This window comes from Sinocyclocheilus grahami, unplaced genomic scaffold (assembly GCF_001515645.1).
Source record: "Sinocyclocheilus grahami isolate Dianchi unplaced genomic scaffold, SAMN03320097.WGS_v1.1 scaffold592.1, whole genome shotgun sequence".
Classification (NCBI taxonomy): Eukaryota; Metazoa; Chordata; class Actinopteri; order Cypriniformes; family Cyprinidae; genus Sinocyclocheilus; species Sinocyclocheilus grahami.
Window position 1 is genome coordinate 871,791 of NW_015505771.1, and position 16,009 is coordinate 887,799.

General features: G+C 38.2%; 1 protein-coding gene across 1 annotated transcript in view; it reads right to left on the reverse strand.

Annotated features, from left to right (window-relative positions):
* Window positions 1-16,009, reverse strand: part of LOC107557188 (sarcoplasmic/endoplasmic reticulum calcium ATPase 2-like) — a 31,214-nt gene that overhangs the window by 4,683 nt on the left and 10,522 nt on the right. Inside the window, exons 7-19 of the mRNA XM_016240512.1 lie at window positions 10,658-10,738; window positions 10,461-10,565; window positions 8,706-8,838; window positions 8,476-8,578; window positions 5,925-6,056; window positions 5,724-5,843; window positions 5,420-5,638; window positions 3,763-4,098; window positions 3,455-3,675; window positions 3,180-3,382; window positions 2,541-2,626; window positions 1,218-1,351; window positions 994-1,111 (exon numbers count right to left, since the gene is read on the reverse strand). Of these exons, the coding sequence (XP_016095998.1) occupies window positions 994-1,111; window positions 1,218-1,351; window positions 2,541-2,626; window positions 3,180-3,382; window positions 3,455-3,675; window positions 3,763-4,098; window positions 5,420-5,638; window positions 5,724-5,843; window positions 5,925-6,056; window positions 8,476-8,578; window positions 8,706-8,838; window positions 10,461-10,565; window positions 10,658-10,738 (1,991 nt within the window). The remainder of the gene's footprint in view (window positions 1-993; window positions 1,112-1,217; window positions 1,352-2,540; window positions 2,627-3,179; window positions 3,383-3,454; window positions 3,676-3,762; window positions 4,099-5,419; window positions 5,639-5,723; window positions 5,844-5,924; window positions 6,057-8,475; window positions 8,579-8,705; window positions 8,839-10,460; window positions 10,566-10,657; window positions 10,739-16,009) is intronic.

The window sequence follows — 16,009 nt, forward strand, 5'->3', positions numbered from 1 at the left end:
AGTATATAAGTATATATATATATATATATATATATATATATATATATATATATGTGTGTGTGTGTGTGTGTGTGTGTGTGTGTGTGTATATATAAGTGGTGTGCGGTGGTGTTCTGAAATCATTATTATTTTTAATCAAATGTAAATTCATGTCCCAGTCACATTTTCTTGGTTAAATAAACATTGCTTACACTATATAAAAAAATAATACTTTAACGATGAGATTCATACTTGGCTTTAATTAATAAAATATTGATTACATTGTTGTAAAAGTATAGTGTTTTAAGCATTTTAAATTTATTCAAAAATAATAACTCCAGGCAGAAACAATTTAATATATTTTATTTGTGAACTTATGTTCAGCTATTCTTCTTAATATTTAACTAAATTTTCCGTTATCTAATTTGTACTTTTTTAGGTGATCGGTCATTAAAGCCCGGTCACAGACGCGGGGGTCTGTTAAAAGTCAATGGGCTCAGGGGAGGCGAGAGAGCCACGGACTCCCGCTGTAACTGTACCTGCTGGGGTCACAACGTTTCTTTAGAAACAAGAGTGATTTATACTCTTTTTAATATTATATGTTATAATTTATAACTAATTTTTTGGGGAGACAATTTTGAGGAGACACTGCCTCCCTTGCCTACTCGGAGGAAACGCCCCGGACACACTCACACTGTGTATCTATATGAAATAAATAGTGTAGTTGGCACAAATTTTCAAATCAAAAGAAAGGTTCTGAACTTTGTCCACAAAACTGTTAATAGAACCATTTAGAATTGCATTATAACTTGTAAGAGTAAAATAAACGTTTGGATTTTTGTGAAAGTGAACCTGGAGTGCAAACTGGGTCCATATTCAGAGTTTGTGTGGAGCAGTAGAGGAGAAATAAATGCTCCATTATAGATCAAATTCTATTCTGGGCCCCAAGATTATTTTTGACATTGCGCACTTAATGATCTATAGGTGTTCAGATACATCATGATGGGGGCCTACCGGCAGCGGATCCACGTAGAGGATGAGGAAATGAAGAGACATGGAGAGGCAGATAGCTCCCAGCAGCCAGATGTTCTCCCAGGGAGGCATGCGCAGCAGAGACTGATTCTCTGACAAACTGCAGGAAGAAAAACGACACGTTTACTTGGGTTCAATAGCAACACAAAGCTTGTTTTTAATCACTGTCATGCCTGAGTCTAGATGTCAGGTGGATGGTGACTGACCTGTTGAGGGCGTTACACATCTCGATGGTGACCAGCACAGACAGGGCCATGGTCATGGGGTAGGGAGACTCGAACAAGTTGCACTCCAGGTCCTGGAAGTCAGGATTATCAGGAGAACACTGCAGGAAATGACTCTGAGAGGACAAGAGAGAAATAGTTACTATTTAGATGCTTAGTTACTACCACTACAACAATTTATATAGAATATAAATTTTAACATAACAATTCTCATTATATAATAAAACTGTATTAAATATTTACAAATATATATGTACATACCTTAAATTAATACATGATTATTATTATTATTATACATGTATATAAAATATAATTATATGATATTAAATAAGTAAATAAAAAAAATATATAAAACATTGATCCAAAGTAGACAGTAAAGATTTGTACATTGTTACAAAAGAGTTATATTTCAAATAAATGCTGTTCTTTTGAACTTTCTATTCGTCCTAGAAAAAAAATATTAAGCAGCACAATGGTTTTCAACATTAATAATAATAAAAAATATTTATTGAGTCTCGCATATTAGAATGATTTCTGAAGTGACACTGAAGAGTAATGGCTGCTGAAAGTTCAACTTTGCAATCACAGCAATAAATTACACCATTGTTTATAATGCCTCTATTTTACATTATTATTATTATTTTTTTTTATTATTAAGAGTCCAAAAAATTGTGCTGCAATCGATCAAAGCTAGGTCAGCTTTTTAACGGTTTAAATGTCAAACAAATCTTTTAGACATTCAAACTTTTTTTCTTTAAATAACGACAAAAATGTAACCAAAAACTAAGCATTTATGTGTTATTGTATCAGACTCAGTGTGACCCAGCTAAATAGCTACAGTTTTAGTCACACACACACACACACACACACCATTTATTTTAAAAACAGAGATATATACCAGCTGGTAAAATGTGACCATTGGACCGTCATCAGCAGCAATGAACCACCAGGCTGCAGCTCCTACAGTCGCAGCACCCACATAACCTGAGAAACACAACACACGCACAAAATAAGACTTAACAGACCAGCAATACTGGATATGTACATTTTTCTAGGTTGTCATCAAATGACATAAGCAAACTCTTAAATCATAGCCACTAGGGTACATGAGTCACATTTGTGACTCACAGCCGATGGCCAGGTATCTGAAAAAGAGCCATCCAGAGATGAGGGGCTCCTTGGCGTTGCGGGGGGGCTTGTTCATGATGTCCCGGCCAGGAGGGTTGAAGCCCCGAGGGGGCAGCCTTAAGGCTACAGTTTTAGTCACACACACACACCATTTATTTTAAAAACAGAGATATATACCAGCTGGTAAAATGTGACCATTGGACCGTCATCAGCAGCAATGAACCACCAGGCTGCAGCTCCTACAGTCGCAGCACCCACATAACCTGAGAAACACAACACACGCACAAAATAAGACTTAACAGACCAGCAATACTGGATATGTACATTTTTCTAGGTTGTCATCAAATGACATAAGCAAACTCTTAAATCATAGCCACTAGGGTACATAAGTCACATTTGTGACTCACAGCCGATGGCCAGGTATCTGAAAAAGAGCCATCCAGAGATGAGGGGCTCCTTGGCAAGACAGTAATATATCTAGATAGATACTTCAATAGATAGCTAATTAGCTAGATTAAAAATTGGTGTATTAGGTAGGTAGCTAACTAGATAGCTAACAGAGTGCAAAGACACTTATTAGAGAGCTAGATGTTACTAGATGGCTATCTAGAAATTATTTATCTAAACAGTAAAATGGAAAAATTATTTATTAGCTAACTAGCCAGATGAATAAATAGTTTATGAAACTTGTTAGATACTAGATAGCTAACTATTTGGATAAACGCTTTATTCTATAGCTGTGAGCATGACACAAAGACTGGCATAATGCAGTTTTGTACAAGTTCAGTAACTCAACTAATCATGTTTGTGACTCACAGCCGATGGCCAAGTATCTGAAAAAGAGCCATCCAGAGATGAGCGGCTCCTTGGCGTTGCGGGGGGGCTTGTTCATGATGTCCAGGTCAGGAGGGTTGAAGCCCAGAGCGGTGGCGGGCAAACCGTCAGTCACCAGGTTCACCCACAGCAGCTGGACGGGGATCAGGGCCTCAGGGAAACCCAACGCAGCGGTGAGGAAGATACTGTGGAGGAGTCCAACATATTAGCAACACACAAAAAACGGAAATGGAACTGAAAACCACAACCGGACTGACCAGACGACCTCGCCCACGTTGGAGGAGATGAGGTAGCGGATGAACTGCTTCATGTTGTTGTAGATAGCTCTGCCTTCCTCAACGGCAGCCACAATGGTGGAAAAGTTGTCATCAGCGAGGACCATCTCCGAGGCTGTCTTGGCCACGGCAGTGCCAGAGCCCATGGCGATGCCAATCTCTGCCTTCTTCAGGGCAGGGGCATCGTTCACGCCATCTCCTGTCTGCAGAGACACAACTGCTCAGCCAAATAGGACAATCAAACACGGTTGAGCTAAATCACTGTCCATTTACACCATACGGCCACCTACCATGGCTGTGATCTCATCAAAGCCCTGCAGGAACTCCACAATCTTGGACTTGTGTGAAGGCTCGACACGTGCGAAGCAGCGGGCAGTCATGACGGCCTCTTGCTGGGCGTGAGGTGAAAGGTCGTCAAATTCGCGGCCAGTGAAGGCCATGCTGTTGATGTCATCGTCCTCTGAGAAGATGCCGATGCGTCTGCAGATGGCCACAGCCGTGCCTTTGTTGTCGCCGGTGATCATGATGACCCGGATGCCAGCGTGGCGGCAGAGCTTGATGGAAGCAGCCACTTCTGTACGAGGAGGATCCAGCATGCCCACGCAGCCCACGAAGGTCAGATCCGACTGGCAGATGGGGAGGAGCGGGAAGTTTAGGAAAAATAAAAATTCAGTAGCTGGCTAGATAGAGACAGCTAACTAGACACAAAGATACTGTGGATAAATACATTTCTAGATAGCTAGATATTTAAAATACTTCATTGGATAGCTAACTAGTTGGATAAACACTTTTAGATATTAACTAGTTGGATAAATAGTTTGCTAGATAGAAAGCTAGTGAGACACACAAAAATTATATTAGATGATGGACGTTATTATCTAATGAAATACTTTATTAGATAGCTAACTAGCGGGATCAAAATGATTTTTTAGACATAACTAGCAAGACAGAAAATGGTTTATTAGACAAATGGTTTATCAGGAAGCTAGCAAGACAAAAAGATAATTAATTAGATACCTAGATACATTACTAAATAGTTAAATAGTTACATATTGTATTATATAGCAACCAGAAAGATGGACTGTTTATTTAACAGTTAACAAAACTGATTAAAACTATCAATCTAGCTAGTTAACAATAATAGTTTATTAGATGGCAAGCTACCAAAAAACAACTATTCTTTATTAGAGAGCTAGACGTTACTACACGGGTAAATAGTTATACTTAAGATAGCTAACTAGCTAAATGTAAAAATACTTTAATATAGCTAACTATTAGTTAAATCAGTTATAATTCAGTTATAAGATAGCAAACAGCTAGTGGGACAAATATATTAGATAGCTAGATATACATGTTATTAGATACTAATAACTAGCTAGCTAGTAATAGACAACTGAAGCTAGCTAGACAAATGAACACTATTAGATAGTTAACTAGTTTGATAAATAGTCTATTAGACAGGAAGCTAGTGAGACGCAAAGGTATTTTTGTAGAAAGCTAGATACATTACTAGATAGCTTGATGTTAAACAGTTTAGATAGATGGCTGAACAGTTTAACAGATAGTAATCTACCAAGATGCAAAGAAACCTTTTAGATTATGTTAACCATTAGACAGTAATATATCTAGATAGATACTTCAATAGATAGCTAATTAGCTAGATTAAAAATTGGTGTATTAGGTAGGTAGCTAACTAGATAGCTAACAGAGTGCAAAGACACTTATTAGAGAGCTAGATGTTACTAGATGGCTATCTAGAAATTATTTATCTAAACAGTCAAATGGAAAAATTATTTATTAGCTAACTAGCCAGATGAATAAATAGTTTATGAAACTTGTTAGATACTAGATAGCTAACTATTTGGATAAACGCTTTATTCTATAGCTGTGAGCATGACACAAAGACTGGCATAATGCAGTTTTGTACAAGTTCAGTAACTCAGTCACCTCATACTCTGCAAAGCGGGCCGTTTCTGACAGGATCATCTCCTCTTTCTTCAGCGGACTATCGCGGGTGGCCAGTGCCAGGCAGCGCAGGGTATCGCGGCCAGTGCCATACTCTCTGATCACAGACAAGATCTTATCCTTGATGCCTTGAGTCAAGGGAACCCTGGATCCACCCACACGCACGTAAGTGCACCTCTCGATCACTCCCTCTGGAGCTCCCTGAGGAAGACACAGCGGTTTATCAATCTGAAAAACCTGCCAATACAACAACTCCGTATATAACAAACAAGTATCCGGTTAGTACCTTGACAAACATCTTGGCAGTAGAGGATTTGGCCTTGTTGGGGGAACAGTACACAGACATGGACTTCCTGTCTCTGGAGAACTCCAGGGTGAACTCCTTCTTCATCAGCTGCTTGATCACCTACACGTGCACAGATTGAGTTATTAAATCATGATTAAACAAGTGCTTGCATAATTATTTACTAATCGTATAAATATGTACCGAGTTGCAGGCGTTGGCTCTCTCGATCGTCGACAGGCTCCTGACGTCAGTGTCAAAAACGTTCATCTTTTCCACCAGGCAGGTTAGAGCCGTCTCCGTGGCTTCTCCAACCTTCTCATAAACACCTTTAGACTGAAAGAGAGTTAGCACTTATCACCAAGTGTGGAACTGAACTTCTGATGAAGCTTTTTATAGTGACTGTTCTACTTGCGACAAACATGGTTAGAGATGCAATCAAATTAAATCTTGAATTATCCCAAGAATGATTACATAATATCTTTATTAAAAGTGTATTTATATCTAGTAATCATATCTAATATATGCCTCGGAAGACTACATTAAACTACAATAAAATATGAAACTGGCCAGAGACATTCATGATGACGACATGCATGTCTCACTAGCGTTCAAAATTTTGGAGTCAGTAAATGTTTTAAAGGGGTCATATGATGCGATTTCAATTTTTCCTTTCTCTTTGGAGTGTTACAAGCTCTTGGTGCAGAAAGAAGATCTGTAAAGTTGCAAAGACTAAAGTCTCAAATCCAAAAAGATATTCTTTATAAAAGTTAAGAGTCAACCACGCCTACCTAAAACGGCTCGTTCTAACACGATGTGGGAAGATTTGCATAACGCTGCCCAAATGTTCACGCAAAGAAAGGAGGCGTAACTTTTATTCTCGCTGTAGTATTGTTGTTGCTGCCGCCGCCATGTCGTGAAGGTGCTGTGTTTCGTTGTGAAAGCGAAACTACTTTGTTGGGCCTTCCAAAAGAGGACGATATCCGGAGTCCAGCCCGGGGTCGTCACATGTGGTTGCCGCAAGCCCACTGGACGCTCCTTCGTCTAATCCGCCGGCCGCTCCGTTCTCAAGCCCGCCCGCCTCCTCTCACTCTAGCCCGCCGGCCGTTCCTCACTCTAGCTGCCGGCCTCCGCTCACTCAAGACCCCCGTGTGTTTTGTTGTGAAAGTGAAACCACTTTGTTTGGCCTTTTAAAAGAGAAAGGAGGCGTAACTTTTATTCTCGCTGTAGTATTGTTGTTGCTGCCGCCGCCATGTCGTGAAGGTGCTGTGTTTCGTTGTGAAAGCGAAACTACTTTGTTGGGCCTTCCAAAAGAGGACGATATCCGGAGTCCAGCCCGGGGTCGTCACATGTGGTTGCCGCAAGCCCGCTGGACGCTCCTTCGTCTAATCCGCCGGCCGCTCCGTTCTCAAGCCCGCCCGCCTCCTCTCACTCTAGCCCGCCGGCCGTTCCTCACTCTAGCTGCCAGCCTCCGCTCACTCAAGCCCCCCGTGTGTTTTGTTGTGAAAGTGAAACCACTTTGTTTGGCCTTTTAAAAGAGGACACGACTAGAAATCAGTGGTTAAGCTGTATTTACAACACTGTTCCGGAACACTTCAACCCAAATATTTCGATGTGTCCAGCGCATTTTATGGAGGACTGTTTACTGATCCTGGGAGAGTAGACTACAATGCCGGCTGTTCTGACTCACAGCCTGTAAGTAAATTTTTCATATTTAAAGAATTTGCCATTGACGATTCAAACGCGAGTTTTGAGCAGTGTAGAGTAGCACTTGTTGTTTGTCATTTCTCTGATCACAAATGCACACATGGTTTTATGTTTACGCGGCGTGATGCAATGCAATGCGCAAAAATACAGTATAAGTCATTATAATCCGTATGTCCCCACTGGATGCAACAAACGCCTCGTTTATAATGGGTTTTAATGTTTTTGTCTTGTTGCTCCAGCCGGACAGGGCATCGCAATATGGTAAGGGGCGTAACATTTCCGTCACGTGCTTGAGGTATTCGGCCAATCACAATGCACTGGATAGTCAGAGCAATCAGAGCACACCTCGCTTTTCAGACCGATGAGCTTTGCAAAAATCGACGCGTTTCAAAAAGGCGGGGCATAGAGGAGAAAAAATAATGTACAGTATATGGAAAATAATGTTCTTTTTAGCAACATCATATGACCCCTTTAATACTTTAAAAAAAATGAATGAATACTTTATGTAGCATAGATGCATTAAATTGAGCAAAAGTATTAATAATGTTACAAAAGATTTCTATTGCAAATAAATGCTGTTCTTTTGTATCCTGAAAAAAAAGTTTTCTGTAGAAATATTAAGCGGAACAACTGTTTTTAACGTTGATATTGATTAGCAAAACAGCATATTAGAATGATTTCTGAAGGATTATGTGACGCCGAAGACTGGAGTAATGATGCTGAAAATTCAGCTACGCATTACAGGAATAAATTATTTTAAAATATATTATTTTTTTTTTAAATCCACAGTATTTGTTTTGAATGTATTTTTGAATAAATTAATTTAATTTTGACAAAAAAAGTATTATATGTAATATACATACAGACAGATAGATTTTTTTTTATTTAAATATATATTTTATATCTTTCATTATGTTTTTTAATAGTTTCTGGAATCACTTTTTGAGAATATCAGTTTCATAAATATTAATTTTGAATTTTATAAACAAAGCAATGAACATTTTTGCTTATATCATCCAGGCTAAGAAAGGATAATTAGAAAACGCACCTCATTATAATCCAGGGAGGAATCATTACACAAGGCACAGATGGTCGCCAGCTCCACCAACCCGTCATACTGGGAGCATTTCACTAATCGGTTATCAAGGAATCTGAGCAACCAAACAGAATGATCAATAAACTACCTACTAAAACAGAAGCTGGCAAAAATGTAAAGTCATAGGCATCAGTTTGCCTGCAGTACTACAAGTAAATATGAGAGCAGGGACAGATACTCACACGTCTCCTTCAGGAGCGTATGTGGAGCCAGAGATGGTGAATTCGGTCAGCGAGCAGTTCTCCCCCTCAGCCTTGTCTATGACGAACATCTGAAAGACAGACACAATGTTAAAGGAATAGTTGTCATTTATTTACCATGTAGTTCCAAACTTGTATATTTATAAAACCTATAAATAAAATAATTTTGGGTGAACTGTTCCTTTAAGATTCCAATTGTTAACGGAATGCGTCAGCGTACTGTCCATCAAGAAGAATTTGTTGGAAAGTTAACTGACAGAAGATGGCAGCATAAGCAAGTATTAGCATAAGAAGATTATATAAACGCAATGACTCAGAGTGCCATAATTCTGTCCTGTGTGTTATTATGTTTAAATAAATACAGAAACCGGCAGAACAGCAAGTGGGAGGGGTCTGTAAGCACACAGAGACACAGGGAGATGAAACACTACTTATCCTGCCTTTAAGTTCAGACTTTAGACGTTTAATTCAAAGTACGCTAACATCTGATGGAGAGAAAAAAAAAGGTCATAATTTGGACACTACAGCTATCCATCACTGAGCTTATTCCTGCAGAGCAAACAGCCCAGTCCGATGACAGAGATCTTTATCAGTGTAGTTCAGGAAGCTGCACCAAAACTCTTCATTTCCAGAGAATGCAGCATTAAATTACAGTTACACTTACACTATGTTGTTATAACGGTTATCTGGCGGTTTTTCAAAACAACTTACTAGACTTTCATTGCCGTGTTAATTGCTAAGAAACCTTGCCTGGTATGTGGTAACTGGTATGTAGCTATTAAAGCAATTGTTTAATTAAAAGGCAAAATACAGTAAGTGGCATCTACTCCTGTAAAAAATTTTGGGGGGAGGACCCACCCACATTTTTTTTGCTTCCGACGCGTAAGCACACAGAGACACAGGGAGATGAAACACTACTTATCCTGCCTTTAAGTTCAGACTTTAGACGTTTAATTCAAAGTACGCTAACATCTGATGGAGAGAAAAAAAAAGGTCATAATTTGGACACTACAGCTATCCATCACTGAGCTTATTCCTGCAGAGCAAACAGCCCAGTCCGATGACAGAGATCTTTATCAGTGTAGTTCAGGAAGCTGCAAAACTCTTCATTTCCAGAGAATGCAGCATTAAATTACAGTTACACTTACACTATGTTGTTATAACGGTTATCTGGCGGTTTTTCAAAACAACTTACTAGACTTTCATTGCCGTGTTAATTGCTAAGAAACCTTGCCTGGTATGTGGTAACTGGTATGTGGCTATTAAAGCAATTGTTTAATTAAAAGGCAAAATACAGTAAGTGGCATCTACTCCTGTAAAAAATTTTGGGGGGAGGACCCACCCACATTTTTTTTGCTTCCGACGCCCGTGGTATAATAGTATTATATTTATTGTAATAATACCGAAACAGAGTTATTACAACGGTTATCTGGCGGTTTTTCAAAACAACTTACTAGACTTTCATTGCCGTGTTAATTGCTAAGAAACCTTGCCTGGTATGTGGTAACTGGTATGTAGCTATTAAAGCAATTGTTTAATTAAAAGGCAAAATACAGTAAGTGGCATCTACTCCTGTAAAAAATGTTGGGGGGAGGACCCACCCACATTTTTTTTGCTTCCGACGCCCGTGGTATAATAGTATTATATTTATTGTAATAATACCGAAACAGTGTTATTACAATAGTAATATATCTTATTGTTTTAATATTTTTGTGATTATCATCATTTTGGTTCAGCTGAAGTCCAATTTTCTTACTGAGAACAACATGTTTTTCTTGTCCTGATTGACGGCACGGGGATCCGGCACGGGGTCGGTGTGCTTAATGACGGACACAGACTCACCTGCAACATGAGTGAATTAGTAGTAAAATCCACAGCTAAAATACTTCGCACTTAAAAAAATTCACACACAAATGAACCAAATGCTTTGTTACCTGTCAGGATAGACTGGTCCACTCGGAGCGTGGTGGACTTAATAGCACAGATACGGATATCGGCAGGGACCTTGTCGCCCACTAGAAAAGAAACAAGGTATTTAGAACAAATGAGTCAAATCCTCAGAAAACATACAAATTCATGGTACAGTTAAATAAAAAATAAAAAAATAAATGCGCAGGTGACTAGATTAGACTAAAATTTACACAAATCTATAGCATGCAACTCTAATGGGGTCCAATGCCATTATATGGACAAAAACAACTGAAATATTCTAAATTTACATTTTGCAGCAGACAAAGTCATACAGGTTTAGAACGACAAGAGGGTGAGTAAATGATGCATTTTCATTTTTGGGTGATCTACCCCTTTAAATAAACGCATAAGTTAAAAAATAAACCTCTTTAGCAACTCAGTTTGGCTAATTTGACTGTCCTTAAGAGTAAAATGTGTAAATTTATGCAATATGAAGGGCACAAGAATTCCATAATGCAACATTAAACTTAAAAACTGGTAATATCGGTGCAGAAATTAGATATTGTTTAGAAATCAAAAGTTTATCTTCTATAGTCATGCTATACCTCCAAACTATGTGTATTTAGTTTTTTTAACCGCATGCATTGCTGCGAGTGTCAAAGAAAACAGCATTAAGAAAGCATAACCTCAAATGTCTTCTGAATTATTTTCCTGACTGATGAAATTCTTGAACCATGACGAACCCAAATCAAATTATGATTAAATCAAATCCACTAATGAATTAATTTAATCAGTCCCTTTTGCACAGTCTTGAAATGACTTAAAGGATTAGTTCACTTTCAAATAAAAATTTCCTGATAAATTTACTCACCCTCATGCCATCCAAGATGTTTATGTCTTTTTCTTCAGTCGAAAAAAGAAATTAAGGTTTTTGATGAAAACATTCCAGGGTTATTCTCCTTATAGTGGACTTCAACGGCTACCAAACGGTTGAAGGTCAAAATTACAGTTTCAGTGCAGCTTCAAAGGGCTATACACTATACCAGACGAGGAATAAGGGTCTTATCTAGACCCTTTTCTAAAAAAAAGTATATGCTTCAAACTAAAATGGGCGCCTTGCACTGCTCGCGATGCGTGTCCATGACTTCACGTAATAACGTTGCAAAGGTTACGCTTGATGTAGACGGAAGTTAGGTTTCAAAAGATTTAAACATCCAGGATACGCACATGAAGTGACCATTTTAAACGATAAACTGACACAAAGACATTTGAACATGTGTCACTGAACATACAACAACTTTTGAACGGTCCTCCTAATCCACATTTGTAAACACCGAGTCGGTACTTTCGCCTACGTCAAGTGTGACCTTTCCGACGTAATTACGTACTACGTGAAGTCATGGACGCGCATTGCAAAGCAGTGCAAGGCACGCATTTTTGTTTATAAAGCATATACTTTTTTATTTTTTTTTTTAGAAAATGAATGATCTTTTCGCTAGATAAGACCCTTATTCCTCGTCTGGTATCATGTAGAGCACTTTGAAGATGCACTGAAACTGTAATTTTGACCTTCAACCGTTTGGTAGCTGTTGAAGTCCACTATAAGGACAATAATCCTGGAATGTTTATCAAAAAATCAAAAATTTATTTTCGACTGAAGAAAGAAAGACGTAAGCATCTTGGATGGGGGGGATCTTTAATCTAATAAATATCTCTAAATTATCAGGACATTTTAATTTGAAAGTGAACTAATCTTTTAAAGGACTTAAAAAGGTAACCAGATAGAGAAAGAGAGAGCGTGTTTGCCCATTGAGAACAAAGTAGACATGTAAGCTCATCTGCACCCTTGAGGGCGAGAGAAGAAAATAGCATGGGGAGCAACAATGCACCGTGCCAAAAATGGAGAAACTATTTTGATATGATCTGCGATGCGCTGATCAGGTTTAAACACAGAGGCATGACAGCAGCTGCCCCTGCGCTCGACAGGAAGAGTGACGAAGGTTAACACCCCCCAAGCCGTCAATCAAGGTGGGAGGTGTTACACTCTCCATGTATTCGCAATTTATAACAATGGCATTCAAGAGCAACTCTGAGGAGTATGTTTGTGATGAGCTTTCTTAGGACACACTTAGCAGGTTGAAGTGTCTATTTGCTGATCTGTCAATGTTAAACATTAACACATCCATCAGTGAAAGTTCAGGGAACCTGCTCGGCCAGCATGTGAAGTGTGGCAGCATGAGAAATAGCAGGGCATGATAACAATGGATGCTGCGTGGTATTGGCACTGATCATCACACATGTGCGTGCAACAGGATCTCTGCGCTGTGGATTAACGGGCTGTGTTTTCGCCATGATCTGTGAGTAGCTACGGCGACAAGGTCACACACACACGAGACAGTGATGGCTTTTCTCAGAAAGACTTAACGGAGCTCAATTGCAACTTTCAGCCACCCTAAATAGGGAACGAATGTACAAAATGAGGTCCAGTTCCTAGAAGGTCACCCAGCATTGTTCACTGGCAACAAGAGAACGAACAAGCTCAGCCAACATGTACTCTCTTGTAGGAATGGACACTTGACGTTGGAGGAGGAGGAGGAGGAGGAGAAGAAGTGTAGATGATGCTATAGATAACTGCTCTTAAGTTGGTGTTAATGCAAACAGGGTTGGGCAAAAGTCAGAATTTAAGAATTGTCTGCCTTTCAATTTATGAGTGTGAATTTAGCCACACCGCAAAGGAAGATTCAATTAGAATTTGAATCAGGAAGATAAATGTATGGTGCTTTTCCAATGTATGGTACGGCTCGGCTCGGTTTTGCGTTTCCATTGCAGTTTAGTACCGCTTTAGAGTGGGCGGGATTATAGACATGTCGTTATAGTTGCGCCGCCTCTACTGCCGTGACATTATTGTAAATGCGTTCGATCCTCGCTGGCTTGTGCTGATTTAATCTAGCAGGTCTAGTGTCTCGTGCCGCAAGTTCAATGATGCAGGTAGTGACGATTCTCTCTGGCCAATCAGTGATCAGCAGGGTTTACACGTCACATTTTGGTAATGGTATGGTTCACTTGGAACCTCAGCCAAGGTGGTACTGAAAAAAGTACCAGGAACCCCCCCCCAAAAAGCGAGCCAATGCCGTACCATGCAATGGAAAAGCACCATTAGTGAATTGCAATTCAAAGAAATTTCAACACAGAAGATAATTTATTGAAAATAAGTATAAGCAAATAATTAATAATAAATTACATAAAATTACATGAATTAAAACAAAATAAACATGTATTTATGTAATTTAAATATTTATGTAATTACATAACTATAAATAAATAAATGACAAAAAAATAAATATATGCAAGTATTTAATTATATAAAAATAGATACAAACAAATAAATGACAAAAACAGTTACACATAAAATACATGTATTTATTTCATTTGTGTATTTATGTCGTTTAAATATGTAATTACATCAAATACATAAATACAAACTACAAAATAAATGTCAAAAATGTAATTTGTGTATTTATGTAATTATATAAATATTTAAATTACATAAAATAATTACACAATCAATCAATCTTGGTTGCATTATAAGCATCCAACCAAGACTTAAACCATTTTTAAATGTATTTTTTTTATAAACCACTTTTAAACGTTTTTCAAAACTTTCAAACAAACATTTGTAAAATCAAGTTTTTCTTGACAAACTTGGCTTTTCTAGCTTTAAAAAAGTCAGTTAAATTAATCTGAATTCATTTTCATTCTACTTACGTTTCAAATTTGAATCATCTGCATCTTGTTTACTACCTCAACTCAAATTCACTTCAAATTCAGGAATTGAAACAAAATAAAAGGCTTCTTGTTGCAGTTCTGAATGCTTCACAATGCACAATCCTGAATGAAACAGTGGATTAGATGGAGAGGAGTTTAAGACTTTTTTTAATTAAAAGGTGCATACTTCAAATGACATGGACAAGTTTCAATGAGATGCTTAATTGTGCTGCTGACTAATGTAGACCAGTACCACAAGGTGAGAATGACGTGTCTATTCAATTTTGCTCTAGCTGAGAGCTGATTCATGATTTAAGAGAGGCCCGATGGCACAATTCACAAGTGCGTCAACGCTTTCCAGAACATAGCAGCATTTATCAGTGTGCATATACAAAAAGCCCCAGCGATGAGCTATTTCAGGCATATCTGGCCTCCAGGTAGAAGAGTGACCTACGAACCCCTGAGCTGTTGGAGTTATCTTTCCGCCCACTGCATGCACACAGCCTCCTCATCGGCCCTCGAAGAGCACGGAGAGCCCAGAACAAGCCCAGCAAAAGGGTCCTACACAACACCCACACAAGGACTCACCACATATTCAGCTCAATACTGAACTACTAATGGAGCGTTCAAGATCAAGAAAGAATACAGTGGAAAGGAAGATGCAGCAAATACATGCATTTCATCTGTCATATTATAAAGTACTTTAGTATCTTAAAATACCTTCAGCATGCATCAATCAGCAGCACAGCAGGGCAACATAGCTCACACCTAACCCTCTTCAGGAGGAGGCTGGAGGACGGAAAGTAGAAGTTTTGTTTAAAGGTTTATGCTTCCATCAGTCCCCCAGCAACACAGTTTTCATTCCTCTGCTTGTTATAGCGATGCAGGACTAGAGGTCAAAAAAACATGCCTGCTCTTTACTCGCCACATGTCATCACAGTATAGCCATCTGATTGGCAGAGAAATGTTGAACCGTGTGGGTCTTGATGTTATTGGGTCAAACTGATGCTGGGCGATATACCGGTTCAAACAGTAAACCGGTTTGAATTACAAAACCGGTATGAATTTTTTAAAAACCGACATACTGGTACAAGTGCCTAAGCAACATAGATAGCATCGTAAATTGAGAGTTAATTGTTAACTTAACCTGCAAAGATCACCGGCAGCTTCAGATTATACATCACACATTTTCTCAAATTAACACCCCAAATGTATGTTCTTGTATGATGATAGCTCATATTAATGGTATTGACAGGTAAAATAACTTAATATAAATGACAACTTTTAAATGCTTAAAAACACGGATGAAAACAAATAAATCTACAATACTTTAGATCACACAAAACTGAAATGACAATGGCACAACTGAACTAAACATTATAAATATACGTTTAATTTAAAAAAACATTATATATATATATATATATATATATATACATACACACACACACACACACACTTATTTTTTATATGTAATTTTTTTCTAATTTATTTTTTAAAAATGTAATTAGAAATAGTTATATATATATATATATATATATATATCATGAGAAAAAAAATCTATAGGTGCCGTTTCAAACAACTATCAAGGCATATAAACGCTTTTAAAT